This window comes from Prionailurus bengalensis, chromosome C1, assembly GCF_016509475.1.
Source record: "Prionailurus bengalensis isolate Pbe53 chromosome C1, Fcat_Pben_1.1_paternal_pri, whole genome shotgun sequence".
NCBI classification, from domain to species: domain Eukaryota; kingdom Metazoa; phylum Chordata; class Mammalia; order Carnivora; family Felidae; genus Prionailurus; species Prionailurus bengalensis.
Genome location: NC_057345.1, coordinates 122599620 through 122621885, shown reverse-complemented (window position 1 = coordinate 122621885; position 22266 = coordinate 122599620). Strand labels below are relative to the sequence as shown.

The 22266-nt window shown below is 35.8% G+C and overlaps 1 protein-coding gene across 1 annotated transcript in view; it reads left to right on the top strand.

Moving 5' to 3' along the window:
• DPP10 (dipeptidyl peptidase like 10) overlaps positions 1–22266 on the top strand; it is a 640613-nt gene that overhangs the window by 338027 nt on the left and 280320 nt on the right. The window contains exon 5 of the mRNA XM_043576604.1: positions 2701–2775. Within this exon, the coding sequence (XP_043432539.1) occupies positions 2701–2775 (75 nt within the window). The remainder of the gene's footprint in view (positions 1–2700; positions 2776–22266) is intronic.

Below are 22266 nucleotides of genomic sequence, written 5' to 3'. Positions count from 1 at the left end.
TTTAAATAATTCAGAAGGGAAGCTCTCTTCCAAAACGTAAAGAAAGGAACTCCTGCTGGTGAGATAATGCAGGATTTATTCAAGGAGTTTCTCTTGTATTCTCTTGTTATACATACTCATCTTCTTGAGCAATTTTTAAATAAATAGTAAACCTCCCTTTATTGTGTAACAATACACCTCTTGACACTGTAGTATTGAAAGACCTGATCTTATTTTCTCAATGTCACCCTAAATTCTGTGCAGACAAATTTCCATTAAGTTTTCCTACACAGTAAGTTAATGACAGAGAAAAGAAGAATAAGAGTGAGGATACCAACCTCATAAAATTTTCATGAGGAATATTGAGGACTATTGAGATTTGCTAAATTATAAGCAATTTACAGAGCTGATAATAGATCAATGGTAGCTCTCTTTCTATCATTTTTTGTTGTTAGTTCCATTATTATTGAAATGAAAGCTAAAATCCTTGAGGTGAATTACTGCCAATGACTATTCTGATCTTCTTTTGAAGTGTCTTATACATGGGCTGTATAAGATAGATGTATGGAGGCAAAACTCCCAAATCTTAATATTGCCATATAACAGTATTTTTTCCCAGACCATCGCATTCTCTTGTGTATCAGGCTTAGAGATTAACTATGTTATTCTAACAATTTTCTAACACCAGCTGGGTGTCCTATAGTTTGATTCAATTCTAACCACCCAGAATTAGTGTAGACCCTACCAGTTAAGGATTTAGTGCCTGCCCCCACTTAAAATACCAGCTGCATGTCCCAAGTCCCTAGGCTACCTGCATTTCAGACTAACTTGGCTGTAAATTTGGTGGTTCCCACAGTCCTCCTTCAGGTTTGATAATTTGCTAGAATGATACAGGAAGTGCTATACTTATGAATACTCATTTATTTTAGAGAATACAAATGAAGAGCTAGATGAAGAGGTAAATAGGGCAGGTTCAGAAGGGTCCCAGCATAGTCTCTGTCTCTGTGGAGTTGGGGGATGCCACCTTCCCGGTACATTAGTATGTTTACTAATAAGGAAGCACCTCCAAATTTCATCATTCATAGTTTTTTTATTGAGCTCTCATTACCTAGGCATGATTATCATTGGCCATGCAACTGAACATCTCCCGTCCCTCCGCCCACCCTGGCCTCCAATTAGGGTTAAAAGTTCTAATCTTCTAGTCAGGTGGTGGGCACCCCCTCCAGAAGCTGTCTAGCCACTCTTCCTTGGCCTCTATCTACCCCTTGAGTCATGTCATTCCTATACACCAAGCATGGTTAAAATTATTAATAATAAATGACATTCCTTTCACTCAGAAAACTACAAGTATTTTAGAAGCTCTGTGAAAAGAATCAGGAAGAAAGACTCAATATATTTTTTTTATTATACCACACAAACTATTTCAAATATTGATTAGGCTGAGTTTCTTGTCCTTTCCATTGTGTTTTGAGGATTTCTAAATTTAAAAACCTTGACTTCTCTTTTTTTTCCATTTTTAAAAGAGTTCAGTCTTATAGAAATTGGCCTGACATAAAGTATACAAAATTATTTACATACGTATTTCTCTGCAGAAGCTATACAAACTAGTTTGCCCAAAATGCATATATGGTTTATTTTATTTTTTGTATTTTGTAGACTTTTGGCACATTAACTCAAATTGTTTGCCTTTTCTTTGCATCTGAAATTAAATATAATCTCTATTTCAAATCAAATTATTTCTCCACTCAATATATTTCTTTTTCACTTCATTTTCAATTATTTCTGATAGTAGGCCTATTCAATGATAGAATTGTAGGCTCAAAATCAATCAGGTGCAGTGTAGTTATAATCAAGTATAATCAGTATTTATGTTTTAATTAATTTTACTATGGGAGTGTCCTCTAAAGAGACTCTGTGTTTAATATAAGTATCTTCTTTTTTTTTTTTTTCAACGTTTATTTATTTTTGGGACAGAGAGAGACAGAGCATGAACGGGGGAGGGGCAGAGAGAGAGGGAGACACAGAATCGGAAACAGGCTCCAGGCTCTGAGCCATCAGCCCAGAGCCCCACGCGGGGCTCGAACTCGCGGACCGCGAGATCCTGACCTGGCTGAAGTCGGACGCTTAACCGACTGCGCCACCCAGGCGCCCTAAGTATCTTCTTTTAAATACAAGTATGAAACCTATAAGGAAACAAAAGTAGAGACAGAAATTATGATACCACAACATGTTACTCTTTCTTCCTTCCTTCCTCCTTCCTTCCCTCCCTTTCTTTTCTTTTTTTTCTTTTCTTTCCTTTCCTTTCCTTTTCTTCTTTCCTTCCTTCCTTCCTTCCTTCCTTCCTTCCTTCCTTCCTTCCTTCCCTTCTAACTTGAAAATATAAAAGCATTTTGGTTACTTAAAAAGTTCAGTAAGTTTTTGCTTTTTTCTTATGAAAATATTAACATAGTCTTCACATGATATACATAAAAAAGATATGCTAGAAAATTTTCTTCCTAATGAAATTTGTAATATGGCCTCTCCAAGTGTTTATATCCATCGGAATAAGTATACATACACACATGCATATTTATAATAGAAATCAAAATGCCTTTTCCATAGAGTTATGATGAGAATTCAGATCTTTTTAAATATCTACATTAAATATCTAAATGCATATTAATGTCTCTGTTATTAAGGTTTTTACTGCCTTTGTAACTGCCTTTTTTTTTTTATTTCTAGGTAACCTTCAAAGCCTCAAAACATTCAGTTTCACCAGATTTAAAATACGTTCTTCTGGCATATGATGTCAAACAGGTAAAGAAGTGATCTTCTTTGAAAATCTTTCCTTGTGATTCATTCAGGTAACAAGTCATAGTTTTATTTGGTCATCTACTCCTCTAGAAACAATTTGACATATCCAATAGCTGCAGGGGGATACTGATAACCGGTATTGCACAAGAGAGGTTTGGAGAAAGTGTCCTGTCTTCCATACCTGGCTAGCAAATACCTGCAGCAGTCTACTAGGTCTGCATGCTTCCTAGTCTGTCTCTTTTAGAGGGGAGTGTGGAAGGTGTATAGCAAATGGGACAAAGTAAGCCTTTTGCCATTTTCAGGACAGCCTTATTATATATGCAAGTGCTTCATGTATGTATAGATTAAGGAGTTTGCTGATGGCTGTGTCCTGAGATGCAGTGTACATAATGAGAAGTGACTGGTGAAAACATTGATTCTGGTTGTGGTCAATGAGTTCTTTTGTGGTATTTGAGCATAAGCCTGTGGTTGTAGAAAATTCTGAAAGCAGGTCAAACCAAGGAATCAATTCTGAACAAATAAAATGCTCTAATTGCAATTAGCATTTCATTATTCTGTGTCAGCTCTACAGCACACAATTAGAACAATATGTATGGTTGTTGAGTATTTTGTATTTAGATATAATTTGCACTGTTAAGAAGCAAAGTAAATGTTGAAAGGCAATTCAGCAGATTAGCTTTTGTAGAAAATAAATGATTGGAAATCATTCAAGAAATTTTTATGTGCTTTAAGACAATAAAAATTTATAGACTTAAGACAGAAGTCCTCATATAAAGCATTGAAAGCCTTTGAGCACATAAAATTTCACAGTTCCAAGGACCTTCTAAGTAATGATTTTAGTCTTTTAGTATTTTGGAATATACATGCACTATGTTTTTAGACAACTTTATGTATTTTCATTTAAAATAACTAATTTACACTGCAGAAGATGGGAGATTATGATCAAAGATCTCTTTTCCCCTTATAAATCTTGGCCTTTTTACTTTACTTTTGTCCTGTTCCCTGTATTCATTGAGATTTGAAAAATACATGTGATAGGAGAAAAACATTTGTTTTATAAACAAAATATTACAATTTCCAAGTTTTTAAATAATACTCAGTATCTAAACATTTTTAACTTCATATAAATCTGTATTAAACTGATCATGAATTTAAAAACAAAACAGGTTTTAGTAGCTACCATAATCAAGAGTGTGTGGAATGAGCAGGGGGATAGACATAGACATCGAAGAAATAGTTTAGAGAACTGGGAAACAGATCCATGCAAATTTGACAGAAGTGCAAATGTAATTCAGTGGAAGAAAATAGTTTTTTCAGTAAGTGTTGCTGGAACCATTGGGCATCCGTAGGCAAAACAAACACACGAGCAAAAATATACTGATCTAGGCCTCATAGTATATCAAAACTCAGAATGGAGTTGGTCTGTAAAAGAGGATGAAAATCCAACCTACAGGCTGGTAGGAAATATTCACTACTCCCATATTCAACAAGGACTAATATCTAGATTATATATAAAAACTCTCAAGACTCAAAGTTACAAAAGACAGAACAACTGTACAGTCTTGTGTACACGTCCACGCAAGATTGAATCATCTAATTCAAGAAACATACAAACAGGTAGAGGTAATATGACACAAACACTTGTATCCACTGTGTACAGCATTGTGTGAGGTGTTAGGGAAGTGATAGTATGGAAGAATAGAGAAAATTTCCATTCAAGATGATCATGGTGGGAAGGGAAGCCTTTGATGGGAATTGAAGAGCAAATAGGTAAAGATGAACAGAAAAGCATCCCACATGGGCAATAACATAGGGCTTTGTGAAACTAGCATTACATCTTGGAGGGATAGCAGTCAGTTCAGACTAACTAGCCTACTGGTAAATAACAAAACTTTATACCTAGTGGAGCCCAAATTATAGAAGAACTTGAATTCCATTTTATTCTTTACAGTTTATACTGGGATGGTCGTTTGGGAGCTTTGATGGTTTTAGAGTAATGAAAGGCCATGATTTAATGTGTGTGTCTGTGTGTGTCTGGCTGTGTGTGTGTGTGTGTGTGTGTGTGTGTGTGTGTGTGCGTGCACATGTGTATAATGCCCATTAACAAAGACGGGAAGAAAACAGTCATACAAAATGCAACCACTTAAATGCATCCACTAAAATTATTTTGGTGTGTTTTATTCATTCCTTTTATCCCCTTTATGTGTAAAAGTAGGTAAACAGGAATTATCATATATTAAGCATTATTTGGGGCAGGCTGGAGTTAGACGCTTAATTGGCTGAGTCACTCAGGTGCCCCAAAAGTAACATTCGGTAACTGAACTGAAATTCACAACAGTCAACACAAAATAAGCTGCTTTAAAGTGTACGATTCACTGCAATACAGTACATTTACAATGTTGTGCAGCTACCCCCTGTATCTAGTTCCAAAACATTTTTATCACCCAAAAAGAAATCCCTGTATCCATTAATCCATCAGTCCCCATTGTCCCCATCACACCTTTTGGTAGCCACCAATCTGATTTCTATTTCTGTGGATTTACCCATTTGGATATGTAACGTAAATGAAATCATATGGCATGTGACCTTTTTGTCTGGCTTTCTTCACTTAATATAATGTTTTAAGTTTTATCCACATTGTAGTATGTATTAGCACTTCATTTTTTATGGTTAAATAGTAATCCTTTGTATGTATATATCACAGTTTGTGTATTCATTTATCCTTTGAGCAATATTTGCCTTATTCCCACCTTTTGTCTATTAAGTATAGTGCTGCTGTGAGCATTTGTACTCATGAATTTCCTGAGTGCCTCTTTTAAATTTTCAGAGTATAAACTGAGGTGTGGAAGTGCTGGGTAATATGCTAATTCTGTGTTTAACTTTTTGAGGAACCACCAAACTGCTTTCCAAAGTGGCTGCACCGTTTTATATTCCTACTAACAATGTATGAATCCTAATTTCTTTGTATCCTCGCTAAACACTTGTTTTTTCCATCTGTCTTCTTTTTTTATTTTTTTAATGTTTATTCATTTTTGAGAGAGAAAGAAAGAGAGAGACAGAGTGCCAGCAGCGGAGGGGCAGAGAGAAAGGGAGACACATAATCTGAAGCAGGGTCCAGGCTCTGAGCTGTCAGCACAGAGCCTGACACGGGGCTCAAACTCAAACCCTGAGATCATGACCTAAGCCAAAGTCGGATGCTTAACTGTTTGAGCCATGCAGGCGCCCCATTTTCTGTGTCTTATTATAAACTATCCTGAGTGTACAAATTGGTATCTCCTTGTGGTTTTGGTATTCACCTCCCTAATGACTAGTGATGTTGAATATATTTTATATGCTTGTTGGTCTTTTGTATTTCTTTTTTTGAGAAAGGACTCTTGAATTCCTTTGCCTATTTCTTTATTCTTTTTGTAGTTGTGTTTAAGAGCTCTTTTATATTCTGGACAGTAGACACTTATATGATACATGACTTGAAAACATTTTCTTCCACTCAGTATATTGTCTTTTCACTTTCTTGATAATGTCCTTTGATGCGTAAATTTGAAAAATTCTGATAAAGTTTAATTTATCTACATGCAAGCTCTTGAAGTTGTATTTAGGAATCCACTGCCAAACTGAAGGTCATAAAGTTTTATCCCTATGAATTTTTCTGAAAGTTTTATACTTCTAGTTCTTATATGTAGGTTGTTGATTCATTTTGAATCAATTTTTATATATTGTGTGAGATAGGTTTCCAAGTATAACACATTTTAAGGCTCCTGATATATTTGGAAGCACTGCTTTCCAAAATCGTCACGTTGCTTTATACTGCCCTTAGGCAATGTGCGGCTTGTTACATTACCATCTTTACCAACTTAGAACTGTATTTTAAAGAAAAAGTAATTATTAACTTGATTATCTACTGATCAAATACATATACACATTATCACTCTCTCTCTCTCACACACACACACACACACACACACACACACACACACACACACAGAATCAGTATTAGTTTTATATAACTATGCAATAAATTGCCCCCAAATTAGTGACTTTTTAAAAAGAGCGTTTATTGTACTCTGTTTCTGTGTAATGGGAATTTGGGATTGGGTTGGCTGGATGGTTCTGACTCAGCATTTCTAGTGAAGTTACAGTCAACCCTGAGCTGGGTCTTCAGGCATCCGACAGCTTAACTGAGATTGAAGAATATGTTTTCAAGGTACATCATTCACTTGGGTTTATGTAAATTGGTGCTAGCTTTTGGCATGAGGCTTCAGGTTTCTCCCTGGGGACCTTTCTAAAATACTGCTTGAATGTCCTAATAACATGGTACTTGGATATCTCCAGAATGCATAATACAAAGGATAAAGGCAGAAACTTAAATGTATTATATAATCCTTCCTTAGGACTTACCTGTTACTTTGAGGGTGCCTAGGTGGCTTAGTCAGTTAAGTGGCCAAATCTTGATTTCAGCTGAGGTCATGATCTCAGGGTTCATGAGTTCAAGCCCCTGCGTCCGGCCCTGTGCTGACAGCACAGAACCTGCTTAGAATTCTCTCTCATGCTCTCTCTCTGCCCCTATCCCACTCACATGCTCACTCTCTCTCTCTGAAAAATAAATAAATAAACATTAAAAAAAAGTTACTCATTACTTTCACAGAACTTTTGTTTTAATTTGATTTATTTAAATAACAAAAAATAAAAATAAAAACAGTTCACCCATTTTTCCTATGTCCCAATCCCATGTCTAGCGACTACCAATATATTCTCTGTATCTATAAGCTTAGTGCTTGTAATTAAATTTTTTAATATTCTGCATATAAAAGAGATCATATAATATTTGCCTTTCTTTGTCTTATTTCACTTAGAATAATGCCCTCAATTTCCATCCATGCTGTTACAAATGGAAAGATTTAATTTCTATGGCTGAACAATATTCATATACATATGCATGCATATATGTGAATATACCTGTTGAACCCCTCTAGTGTATTTTTCAGTTCAGTTATTATATTCTTCAGCTCTGTGACTTCTCTTCACTACTTTTGTCTATTATCCATCTCTGTTGACATTCTCATTGTGTTCATCCATTCTACCTTTCGGTTCAGTGGACTCTTTATGAGCATTACTTTGATCTCTTTATCAGGTAAATTAGCTCTGTTTTATTTAGTGTGTGTGTGTGTGTGTGTGTGTGTGTGTGTGTGTGTGTGTAGTTTATCTTGTTCTTTCATGTGGAACATATTCCTCTCTTCTTTATGTTGAACTCTGTGTTGGTATCTATATATGAAACAATCACCTTGCCCAGTCTTAAGAGATGGGCCTTGTGTAAGAGATGCACCTTGTTGTTCATCCCCGCCTGAGCTCCTGGTTGTCTCTCAAATCTCTGTGCTTGTCCAAGCAGCCTATTATATTTTTAAAACATTCTCAGTAGTTGAGGCTATGCCAATACCTGTCAGCATCCCAAAAGAGAGGATCCTAGCACTTCGATTCAGGCTGAGTGGAAGCCAGACCTCAGGCAGCAGCTTCTTAGAATATGCCAATATATATATTCTGTGGTGGGCCTGCAAGTGTAAAAGCCATGTGATACGAAGGTGTACTTTTTCTTCTCTTTTTATTTTTATTTACTTTTTTTTTTTGGTCACAAAGGTCAGTTCTAATTCAGTGTAGGAGACCACTAAGAAATGAGGATTTGGGGGACCATCTTAGCAGCTGGCTAACTTAGTCCCTTATTTTCTTATTTTATCTATCTATCTATCTATCTATCTATCTATCTATCTATCTATCTATTTATCTATCTGTCTTACACGCAAAGTATAATCACTCTTTCCGAGGTTCCTCAAATTTTCATCCATTGCAGTTCAGCATTTTTGTTAAATCAGGTCCAGATCTTGAGAACTTTCTGTAGGCATGGCTCCTTGGCTGTCGTTCTCTGAGTATATTTATATATTCATACACAAAATTAAATGTATTTATATACATCCATATAGATATAAAAACCACACACATATTTCCTAGTTATTTATATCTTATGTATTTGAATACTGGTTTAACTAACATTCTCAGCACCTATTTTCAGTTTTATTACCTTCATTGTGAGTAATGTATTTGTGTATGCCATTCCTTTTTCTTTTGTTGTCTTTGTGTATTTTTTTAAGCCACATGTTTGTGTAATTCAATGATAGGTTTTATTATCTTTTTTAAACATAATGTTTAAAAACTATTTCGCCTTTAATTTTATTTTTCTTAAAAGAAAATTTGAATTTTGTGATAAAATTCATCTTTTACTTTGCTATGTTTTTTTTTTTTATCTCTAGGCTTAGAAACATGTCCACCAGTATGAAAATACATCATTGTACTTTCCCCCCCCTCTTTTCTTGGTTTTTATGCATATATGTTTATTCCATCCTATTTTCAATTGTTCATGATGGTGATTAATACCAATCTTCCTAAAAAGTCATAATAATGGAAAATACCTCTCTTTTGTATAAATTAACATTGATAATAGTCACTTGGGAGGACCACAAAGGAATATTTTTGATGTATTATTAAGAGGTCACACAGCACAGTTGAGAAATGTAACCTGACTCATGGTTACCACACATGTCCTCAGCCTCAGTTTCCCCATTGCTGTTATAAAGAAGAAGAAAATATGAATTACTTCTCAAACTTACTATATTGAATAATTGCCTGGTATGAAGGAAAGTCATGTGATGATAATTCTGCCTTGAGCAGATATCTATATCTGTATATCTATCTGCCTACCTATCTATTTATATATGGTAGATTTTTAATTTTTGTATTGGATAATTTCTCTGATCACTAATTTTTCTATTACCCTGTTTCTTCTTTGACAACTAGTTAAATAAGAGATTGCAGTAGAGGGGACAAATTTTTGTTGAGCACTCATATTGTGCCTATAATATGGGAAATGTGTGTATCAATTTAAACCTCCCAACGTTCTTGCTTGTTGTACAGTGATAACATTTTTTACAGAGGTAGGAGACTTGGAAATCTAACTAACTTAATGGCCCCACCTCACCATTTCAACATTGGGACACTATCCCATCTTTCTAGGTCCAAAGCCCCTTGTCTTTTGATCACACAGCCATTTTGAAAGTCTTTATATATCTTCATAGCTTTATTCTGTATGCTGGAATAATTATTTTCTCATTCATTTGAAATCATATCAACTGTTCTAATTAAGTAATTGCAAGACAAATGGTACTTTTATTTGCAATATTCATGCAGCATTTATTATGCTTCTCCAGCCTTGTGGTTTACATTTCATTTTTGTATCTGCTTCTTAGAAGGTTTTTTTTTTTCGTTTCTTTTTTTTTTTCCAACTGTGGACTGAATTTTTATGCCATAACTTGAAAATGGTAAAAAAAAAAAAAAGAAATTATGTTAATGATCAGATTATTTGTGGTTAAAAATTGGCTAGTCTTTAGCATTTCTTGTATTAGGCAACGTTATTTTTTGTTATTTGAGTCATAAGTCATAAATAGTTTCAATTTAAACATTTAAATACATTTATTTTATTTTTTTAATGCTTATTTTTGAGGGGGGAGGGGCAGAAGGAGAGGGAGACAGAAAACCTGAAACCTTCTCCACACTGTCAGTGCAAAGCCCATCGTGGGGCTCAAACCATCAGTGCAAAGCCCATCTTGGGGTTTGATCCATGAACCCTGAGATCAGATCATGACCTGAGCTGAAGTCAGACATACTAAGCTACCTAGGCATCCCCAAATCCAGTTTATTTTATTTATTTTCACAATATGTTTGAAACTATTGGTCCATTTAAATTATTTAACAATTGCATGGGGCACCTTGGTGGCTCATTCAATTGAGCGCCTGACTTCTGCTCAGGTCATGATCTCCCGGTCGGTTGGTGGGTTTGAACCCTGCATCAGGCTCTGTGCTGACAGCTCAGAGCCTGAAGCCTGCTTTGGATTCTATGTCTCCCTCGCTTTCTCTCTTCCCCTCACCCACTCATGCTTTGTGTCTCTTTTGCTTTGCCCCTCCCCACTCACGCTCTGTCTCTCTCTCTCTCTCTCAAAAGTAAACATTAAAAAATATATAAATTATTTAACAATTACATTTTTGAGCCATCCTTGAGAAATCAGTAGTGTTTTTATATACACATTTTTTAAGACAAACAAGTAGAAGAAGTATTTAAACTCATTTTCATTTGTAGTTTCCTTATTGTTTGGATTAAAAATACACATTAAATGGACTAATTAATAGTTAAATTAACCATTTATTTTACATTAACTCCCTTTCTTATTGTGTCTTATGTTTGAGGTCAGAAACTTTAATTAAATTTACTGTCATTTTAGCATAATTAGAACTGTCCTTTATGCATGATGGGCCATGTCTTGAGAATAAGCTTCTTCTGAATAGAAAAGTTAAAAACTGAATTAATCTCTTAAATAGTATCTAATAGAAGGAACACATAAATTATATATGTGATACAGTTGCTCTGTTGTTGTCTGTCCTCCAGAATTGATGCTCTGCAAAAAAACAGTATTGTTATCCTCTAGAGTTGGATGCATTTATTTCCCTTTATGTCCCTACTAGTTTGTAACTTTGTAGACAAGGCCCGCTTTATGATAAATATCTATTTTAACTAAGATGTAATCACTGTAAAGTGAATACTGCATGCGCTACTGCCTGAAAAAGTAACTCGTCTCTAGTGAATTATCTAATTAAATTCTGAGCCTTAATACTTCAGTGCTTTACAATTACAGACACATATTGAAGAAGTCTGTGGGAGTGCATGATCTGGTCATGGGATTATCTAAGCTATTAAACTTCATACACTTGGGGCACACAAATATTTCAAATAATCCTGTTAATAATAAACTCAGGGAAATTTCAGCCTAGGAAAGTGACTATTCAAATACATGGGTCTTGAAGTTGACCCTGAGAGCCTCCTCCTTCCAGAACCCATAGAATGCACCTTCCATGTTCTCCTGTAGCTGCTGCTACAAAAATGTCTTCCTAGTTAACCTTCTCCTTACTAGAGAGAGATTATAAAGTATGAAATGTATATTAATGTCAATTTTGGATTATTGTTGTTGTTGTTGTTGTTGTTGTTGTTTAAAGGAGAAGAGTCCTAGAAGGGAGAAGGAAGGGAGGGGAGAAGTGGGGAGGTAAGGCAGACAGGCAGGAAGGAAGGAACCTAAGCTTTGGAAAACATTAGTTACAATTTTTCCCTTTTACAGTAGCTACTAATATATTTTTTGGTTTATCACTAATTCAACTGCACAGCATTTATTGTCTTTTGCTTTTGAAATAGTAGGTTTATTATAGAGAATCTGAAAATTCTGAAAGATATAAACAATGATTCTAGTGCCTATATTTCCCTCTTTGAGAGAAAACCAGTGTTAATATATTGATTTATCTTCTCCAAATCTTGTTTTTGTCATATTTAAGTGCACTCTTTCCAATTATAGACAAAAGCATTAGAATACATTGAGAAATACTATATTAGCAAAACACTGTCACACTAAGTGTTAAGATCATGTTCTGGTGACCCAATGCTGTATAATTAACTCAAAAACTTGGTAGTATAAAATGGGAATTTATGATTATTATAGATTCTTTGGGTCAAGAATTCTGGAAGGGCTTGTCAGTTCAGTTTCCACTTGAGGCCTCTTATGTGATTACTTTCAGATGTCACATGGGGCAGGGCTGCAAGAGGTCAGGTAGAGTTCCTGGGGCTGGTGGGCAGGAGGCTGGGCCAAAGAGGAGGAATAGCATCCGAAGGGCAGGGATCATCCTGCTCATGGAGCCCCGTGCCCCCATGTTCTGTCCTCCCAGGTCCTCTGCCCTGGGCTCCCTGGCCTCGGGCTATTCCAAGTTTAGCTCAGATCCTTCTCCCTGGTGGCACCTTAGCCTATAGGCCTCCTACAATCTAGGCACTCATGTGTGGCCACAGCTGCTGATGGGTACCAATGAGTGGTACACCTCCAGACTGATTGGGCAATTGTACTGAGCCCTGAGGCTGCTGTTGCTACCCATGGGCCTCCTCTGCTCACCCTCATGCCCCTGTGGCTGCCTTTGCTGGCCTAGCCCCTAAGGCTGTATCACATCTCCATTTCTGGGCCAGCACCCTCCCTTCCCCCACCAGCTGCCATCATCCTTGGCCCAGCCCATCCTGGCCTGCTTATATGTGGATTGTTTTCAATAAATATATGTATAGTACAATAAATGTATTTTTTCTTTTGATTTTCTTTTTTTTTTTTTTCATCTTTGTTTATTTTCGAGAGAGGGAGAGAGAGTGTGAGTGGGGAAGGGCAAGAGGGAGAGGGAGACAGAGGATCCGAAGCTGGCTCCAGGCTCTGTGCTGACAGCATGGAGCCCCATGTGGGGCTCAAACCCAGGAACCGTGAGATCATGACCTGAGCTGAATTTGGAGGCTTAACCAACTGAGCCACACAGGCGCCCTTCCTTTTGATTTTCTTAATAACATTTTCTTGTCTCTAGCTTACCTTATAATTAAAATATAAATGTACAGTGTATATGTTAATTGACTGTTTCTGTTATTGGTAAGCCTTCAAGTCAACAATAGTCTATTATTTAAGCTTTTAGGGATCTGAAAGTTTTGGGGGATTTCCACCCCTGGGTGAGGTGGGCCCCTATAACCCCTGCATTGTTCAAGGGTCAGCTGTATTACTTTCAGTTTATACAACATACTGATTCAATATTTGAGTATATTGCAAAATGATCACAAAAAGTCTAGTTAACTACTTATTCGTAAAACTAGTTAACTAATTTATTTTGGTAAACCAGTTTTAAATAAATAAAGGGATACTTATCAAAGTGTAGAATGAGCCAGTCAAAATGGCAAGTTGATTTAGTAAACTACAGAGTCAAGATTACAGATAATCTGGAGGTGGGTATGCTGGCCCATGTGAACATGCACCTACCAGTGCTTAGAATGAACTTGAGCATGTGTTTTATAACAAAAATATACTTCTTAAAATATAGTATGAGGAATAGTAACTGATAGGCCAATTTAGATATTTTCATTGACCATATGCAGTGTGAACTTAGATTGTCACATGAACTTTAGAAACATTGATATAATTTTAGGCTGAGCTAATAAACTATCTAAAACTGTGCTGTTTGGTACTGTAGCCACTGAACATGTGGCTATTGAGCACCTGAAATGTGCCTCGTCCAAATCGAGGTGTGTCGTAAGTATAAAATACACCAGATTTCGAAGGCTTAGAGAAAAAAAACAAACAAGGAAAAATGTAAAACATTAGTAAAATGTCATATTCTTGACAGATTGAATTAATGGTTTTGATACATTGGGTTAAATAAAACATCTTAGTATGTTGATTTCACTTAGTTCTCTTTATTTTTTATTAACATGGCTACAAAAAATTAAGCTTATACATGCATGGTTTGCATTATATTTATGTTGCTTGGTGTTGCTCTAGAACACAGTAGGTAAATATTCTAGTGTTTGAAATGCCAATTAAAAGACACCTGAGATGCTGTCCCTTAATGAAGACTATATACAAGGAGACAATCATAATTCTCAAAGATTTAGCAGCTATAATGAAGGAATTAGAAATGTAGCTATGGAAAGAGACAACATGGCAAAATATGGGGAGGATGGTATCTATTATGAGTGTTGAAAGGGCCGTCACAGAGAATAGAAATTAGATGTGTTCCTTCGTGTAAAACTAAAGCCAGGGATATTAGGTGGCATCAGGACTGGCAGATTTTGGCTCAGCATAAAGAAGGCCTTTCTAACAATTGTTTGATAAAACCAGGGCGAGTATGGGAAGGAGCGCACCTACTTTCTTTAGAAACTTTTTAAAAGGTGGATAGATCATGTGCCTGGGTGGTTCACTTGGTTGAGTGGCCAACTCTTGATTTTGGTTCAGGCAATGATCTTACTGTTAGTGAGATCGAGCCCTGCATGAGACTCTGCACTCAAAGCACAGAGCCTGCTTAGGATTCTCTCTCTCTCTCTCTCTCTCTCTCTCTCTCTTTCTGCCCCTTTCCTGCATGTATGTGTTTCTTTCTCTCAAAATAAATAAATAAACTTTAAAAAAAGTGGATAGATAACTCTATTATAGACATTGTGCAGAGAAATCTTACATCTTTTTAAAAGGTGGATGGGTAAACTGTGTTGGGATAGGTCAATTACAATATCTATCATTAACCCAAGAAAAATAGTAGATTTCCCTCTGAAATATAGTATTCCATAAACATGAAAAGAAAGATAAATGTGTCTCTTTGGTATGTTTGAAATTTTGCAGATTGTATAGTCCCTGATTTTTCTTGGTACAGACTTGAAACAAAATCAGGTTTGCTTTATTTAGTCATATCTATTTTGAAAAGGATCAAATAGAAGATAATGTTTCATAAAACGGTAATAATAGTGGGGTGCCTGGGTGGCTCAGTCAATTAAGCATCCAACTTTAGCTCAGGTCATGATCTCACAGTACATGAGTTTGATCCCCACGTCAAGCTCTGTGATGACAGCTCAGAGCCTGGAGCCTGCTTCTGATTCTATGTCCCCCCTCTTTTCTCTGCCTCTTCCTCACTCACACTCTGTCTCTCTCTGTCTCTCAAAAATAAATAAATGGTAAAAAAATAAATTAAAAAACAGTAACAGTAGTGAATCTTACTAGAAATAGAAAAAAACATATGCACATATAGAAAGAAATCCACAAGTAGTGTTTTCTGATTATACCAGGAGACAGCAATATTATGATTCCTAATTGGAGTTTATACTAATTAACTTCTCATTGCTTTTATGTTGCCTATTTAACAAATAAAAACAGTTAAAGATTGTGAGTTGGTAAATTAAGCAGCCCAAAGATAGTGTGTGGTGTAGGGGGCCTCTTAATTAGCCAAATGAAAGAAGCTTAGCATTTCACAATAAAGAGGGAATAGAAAATACAATTAGAGTATGAGGCCATGCATTTTTGAAAGACCTCAGCCAGAAAATGACCAAGGCTTATTGTCAGAAAATTGAGACTTGATTTTTAAGAGCAAAATGTGTGTTTATATATAAGAATTAATTCAGTGTACCTGAAACATAATGAAGTATTGCATAATCGTACTTAGTTTTACTTACTTATATTTAATGATGTTTATTTTTTAATGTTTATTTATTTTGAGAGAGATGTGGGGGTGGGGACATTGAGAGAGGGAAGAGAGAACCCCAAGCAGGCTCTACGCTCTCAGTGCAGAGCCTGATGTGGGGCTTGATCCCACCAACCATGAGATCCTGACCTGAGCCAAAATCAAGTCTTTAAACTGACTAAGCCACCCAGGGGAACTTAATTAAGTTTAATTTAAATGTATACACATTTTCTCCCCTTGTGCTTTTGAGATTATAGAAGGCTCTAACTGGAGCTTAATCTGTGTGGCATCTCCAACACCAGGTACCATGCAGTGGTACTCTACTGCCATTTGTTTCTTGAATAAATGCATAGCTCGGGAAAGAAGTGGTCAAAGCTTCATCACTCAGGGAGAGAGGATGCATTCCTTGCTGCTGCTTCTTTTCTCCCTCTGCTTTTTCTTTTTAACAACTCTTCAGCACCCTGTCTCAAAGTAAGAGATCCTTTACACAGATGATGAAAAGCCAATGGTATTCATCTGAAATTTGATCTTTTTAAAAGAGATTCATTAAATAATTGACGTTCTTCACATATAATTTTTCACCTCAAACTAGTTTTATCACGTAAAATGTTGCACTCAAATTTATGAATAGGGGCTGATTGACATGACTTAATCACTTTTTCTTTCTCAATAGAAAAATGCCTATGATATTTCAAATGCAAAATATTAATAATTTCAATATAAAGATATCACTTTGTCATCATTACTTTGCCCTATGTGTGGAATTGAGGAACAGATATTTATTTACTTATTTATTTTTTAAATTTTTTTAACGTTTATTTATTTTTGAGAGACTGAGAGACGGATCAGGAGTGGGGGAAGGGTAGAGAGAGAAGGAGACAGAATCTGAAGTAGGCTCCAAGTTCTGAGCTGTCAGTACAGAGCCTGATGTGGGGCTCAAATTCACAAGCTGTGAGATCACGACCTGAGCTAAAGTCAGTTAACCCACTGAGCCACCCAGGCACCTCTAAATTATTTTTAATGTTTATTTACTTTGAGACAGAGAGAGAAAGAGAGACAGATAGAGAGACAGAGAGAGAGAGAGAGAGAGAGAGAGAGAGAGACAGAGCATGAGTGGGGGAGGGGCAGAGAGAGAAGGAGACACAGAATCTGAGGCAGGCTCCAGGCTCTGAGCTGTCAGCACAGAGCCCGATGCAGGGCTGGAACTCATGAACTGTGAGATCATGACCTGAGCTGAAGCTGGATGCTTAACTGACTGAGCCACCCAGGTGCCCCTATTTTTTTATTTAGCAATTGCGTTTCATTTAGTATGTATGCTTATCATGTATAATAACACAATCTGGGAGAAGAGCATTTTATTAATCACTTACATTATCTTTATTTGTAGATTTAATAATGACAGGAGATCAAAATAGTGGGATGCATGCTTAGTTAATCTCCCTTATAAATGACAAATGAAATTATTTTTGCAAATACAGGCATGTTGCAAAAGGTAAGAAAGGAGAATCTTTTTAAATAATGATGTTGGTAGTGATGACATTAATAAAGAACAGAAATTTAAAATCTGCCTATGACTAAGTTATAGATTTAGATCTATAGGTTTAGATCTGTGCATAATAAGGAATAATTCATAAAATGAAATGAAGTCTTTGTTTTCAGAAAAAAAATGCTCCAGAGTACTCTATAATATGCTAAAATCATAGCTCTTTTTTTTTTATTATTGGACATTTACATTTTTTCCAATTTTCTCACTACAAAAATAATGTGATGATCATCCCTGCTCTTAAAACTATGTCCACATTTCTCATAAACTATAAGTCAAATGATCTTAGTTTTATAAGGTTATTGAAGCATATTCCTCTAATTATTTCCAAAAAGATTATCTCAAATAATATCCCTCTATCTGTATTATTGTGTGTGTATGGTCTTTTTTTTTTCAGTTTAACCTTTTAAGCATTATTAATTTTTTGGATGAGAAAATAGAATAAAAAGTTCCAAGAGATTTGATGAAGATTTACTAGATAATAGAAGAGCTGGGATCAAAATCAAAGGTCATGATATTAATCACAATGTTAAGATGATTTTTAATGTAAAATATATTCATTAATCATAAATTTATTCAGTATCTATTCATAGAGAGCTTACTGTGTGCCTAGAATTATACTCTGTAATGTGGATACAGCACTGAACAAAAATAAATGACAATTCCTAGTCTATATTGAGCTTATATATTAGAGGAGAGAAAATATCGAAAATAAATAGTAAATTGTACAGATGTTAGATGGTAATACGTACTAGAAAGAATTTTTTATTTTAATTTTTTATTTTATTTTTTCTTGTAAATATAGACTCACATGAATTCAGCATAGCACAGATGTGTCTGTCTTCTGTACTCATCACTAAAGCTTCCCCCAATGGTAACATCTTTCATAACAGCACATTATCAAAACCACGAATAGTGCATTCATGAAAAATTACCCTAGTGCATTTATTGAATATTGCACAGTAAAATTGAGTGGACTATGGCTCTTCCTTGTATTTTACCAATGTTTTCAGACACTCATTTTTTGGCATATCTTTGTGCTCAATTCTATTGCATTTGATCACATATGACCAATGCTGCTCCTTTATAGCACATCCTCCCTCCACTTTTCTAATCCCTGGCAAGCATTCTCCATCTTTATAATTTTTTTATCGACAGCATGTTGTATCAATGGAATCACACAGTGCGTGACCTTTGAGATTGGCTTTTTTTTCTTTTTCTGCATTCAGTATAATACCCTTAAGATCCATCTCAGTGGTCATGTGTATCAGTAGTTCAGTCCTTTTTATTGCTGATTAGTATACAGAGATATATAAAGCAGAAAAGGAAATGCCATTAAGAAAGGTACAGTTTTCAAAGGAGAGAGTGCTTAGTGAAGGCATTCCTGAGGAAGTTACGGCAAAGCATACAGTTAAGGAGGTGAGAAAAGGCTGATGTGCCTATCTGGGGAAGCATTTCCTAGGTGGAGGGACTATCAAGACCTTCATCCTGAGTAAAAGTCTGGAGAAGCAAAGACCCGTGTGGAGAAGTGGGAGAGATGGCATCAGGGTTAACAGGGGGACAGGTCTTATAAAGGTCTTTAGACCCTATGTGGTTAGTGTAACTGCAGTGATTCCTTTAACAGTAGTGACTCACCAATTTCCCATGATGCTGCTTCCAAAGCTGGGAAGGCTGAAAGTATTCTCCCTTCTCTGAGGGTCTAGTGTACATGAAACACACTTCATAATAGCAAAACACCTTGATTAGAATTCTATCTTTAGATGGGATTATATGAAACTTATATTCCATTTATGAAATATTTACGTTGATTATATCAAATCTTTAACTTTCACATGAAGTGAGAAGCACATGTATTCTATTATTTTTCATTATATATCACTCATCAGTGCCTGCTGGCCTCACTCTTTTGTTTCTTTTTTTTGAAATTAAAAAAATTAATTTCAGTACAGTTAACAGTGTTATATTAGTTTCAGCTATACAATACAGTGATTCAACAATTAGACACATTACTCAATGCTTATCACTAAGAGTGTACTGTCTTTAAAAAATATTTTTATTTTTAAGTAATCTCTACACCCACATCAGGCTCCAACTTACAACTCAGAAATCAAGAATTACATGCTGTACTGACTGAGCCATCCAGGCACCCCACAATAAGTGTCCTTTTAATCCCCTTGACCAATTTCACCCATCCCCCCCACACCTCCCTTCTGGTAACCATAAGTAAGTTCTTTATGGTTAAGAATTTATTTTATGGTTTGTCTCTTTTTTTCTTGGTTCGTGTGTTTCCTAAATTCCACATATGAGTGAAATCATATGGTATTTGTCTTTATCTGACTTATTTCACTTAGCATTATACCTTCTGGACCCATCCATGTTGTTGCAAATGGGAAACTTTCATTCTTTTTATGGCTGAACTACACACACACACACACACACATACACACACACACACACACACACACACACACACACACCACAACCCACATAGTTTTTTTATTTTATTTTACTTTATTTTTTTTTACAACCCACATATTATTTACCCATTCATCTCTCAGTGGCCACTTGAGCTGCTTCCATAATTTAGCTATTGCAAGTAATACTGCAGTACACAGGGGCTGCATATATTTCTTTGAATTGGTGTTGTCATTTTCTTTGGGTAAATACCCAATGGTAGAATTACTGGATCATAAGGAAGCTCTATTTTTCATCTTTTGAGGTAACTCCATACTGTTTTCTACAGTGATTGCACTGGTTTGCATTCCTACCAACAGTGCAAGAGGGTGCCCCTTTTTCTACATCCTCACCAACACTTGTTTCTTGTCTTGTTGATTTTAACCATTGTGACAGGTGAGGTGATACCTCATTGTGTTTTCTTCTTTTTCTTTTCCTTTCTTTCTTTCTTTGTTTTTAAATTTACATCCAAGTTAGTTAGCATAAAGTGCAATCATGATTTCAGGATTAGATTCCAGTGATTCATCCTCTATGTATAGTACCCAGTGCTCATCCCAACAAATGTCTTCCTGAATGTCCTTTACTCATTTAGCCCATCCCCCCCCCCATAACCCCTCCAGAAACTCTCAGTTTGTTCTCTGTATTTAAGAGTCTCTTATGTTTTGTCCCCCTCCTTGTTTTTATATTTTTGCTTCGCTTCCCTTATGTTCATCTGTTTTGTATCTTAAATTCCACATATGAGTGAAGTCATATATTTGTTTTTCTCCAACTGACTAATTTCATTTAGCATAATACCCTCTAGTTCCATCCATGTAGTTGCAAATGGCAAGATTTCATTCTATTTCATTGCCATGTAATACTCCAGTGTGTGTGTTTGTGTGTGTTTGTGTGTGTATCACATCTTCTTTATCCCTTCATCTGTCAATGGAAATTTTGGCTCTTTCGACACTTTGGCTATTGTTGATAGTGCTGGTATAAACATTTGGGTGCATGTGCCCCTTCGAAACAGCACACCTGTATCCCTTGGATATATACCTAATAGTGCAATTGCTGGGCTGTAAGGTAGTTATATTTTAAACTTTTTGAGGAACCTTCATACTGTTTTCCAGAGTGGCTACCCCAGTTTGCATTCCCACCAGCAGTACAAAAGAGAGCCTCTTTCTCTGAATCCTCACCGACATCTGTTGTTGCCCGAGTTGTTAATGTTAGCCATTCTGACAGGGGTGAGGTGGTATCTCATTGTGGTTTTGATGTGTACTTCCCTGATGATGAGAGATCTTGAACATTTTTTCATGTGTTAGCCATCTGGATGTCTTCTTTGAAAAAGTATCTGTGTCCTCAGCCCATTTCTTCACTGGACTATTTGTTTTTTGGGTATTGAGTTTGATAAATTCTTTATAGATTTTGAATGCTAACCCTTTATTTGATATGTCATTTGTAAGTATTTTCTCCCATTCCATTGGTTGCCTTTTGTTTTGCTGATGATGAGTGATGGTGTGCGTCTTTTCATGTGTCTGTTGGCCACCTTGATGTCTTCTTTGGAAAAATGCCTATTCATGTCTTCTGCCCATTTTTTAATTGGATTATTTCTGTTTTTTGTTTGTTTTTAGTTCTTTTTGGTGTTGAGTTGTATAAATTCTTCATCTGTATTGGATAGTAGCATTTTTAACAGATATGTCATTTGCAAATATCTTCTCCCATTGTCTCTTTTGCTGTGCAGATGCTTTTTATTTTGACGTAGTTTTAGTAGTTTGCATTTGTTTTTCTTGCCTCAGCAGACATTTATAGAAAAACGGCTATGGCCAATGTCAGAGGAATTATTGCCTGTGCTCTCTTGTAGGATTTGTATGGTTTCAGGTCTCACATTTAGATCCTTAATGCCTTTTGAGTTTATTTTTGTATATGTCTGTAAGAGAGTGGCCTGGTTTCATTATTTTGCATATGGCTGTCCAGTTTTCCCAGCACCATTTGTTGAAGAGATATTCTTTTCCCTATTGCATAACATGCTTCCTTGGTCAAAGATTAATTGACTGTGTAAGTGTGGGTTTATTTCTGGATTTTATGTTGTGTTCCATTGATCTACATATCTATTTTTGTGTCAGTACCATACTGTTTTGATAACTACAGTTTTTTAATATATCTTAAAATCTGGGATTGTGATATCTCCAGTTTTGTTCTTTTTTTTTTTTCAAGATTGCTCTGGCTATTTCAGGTCTTTTTTGGTTCCATACACATTCTAGAATTTTCCTTCTATTTCTATGAAAAATGCCTTGTTATTTGGATAGGGATTGAATTAAATATATATATTGCTTTGGGTAGTATGGACATTTTAATATTTTTTCTTCCAAATCATGAGCTTGGCATACCTTTCCATTTGTGTGTGTCCTCTTCAATTTCTTTCA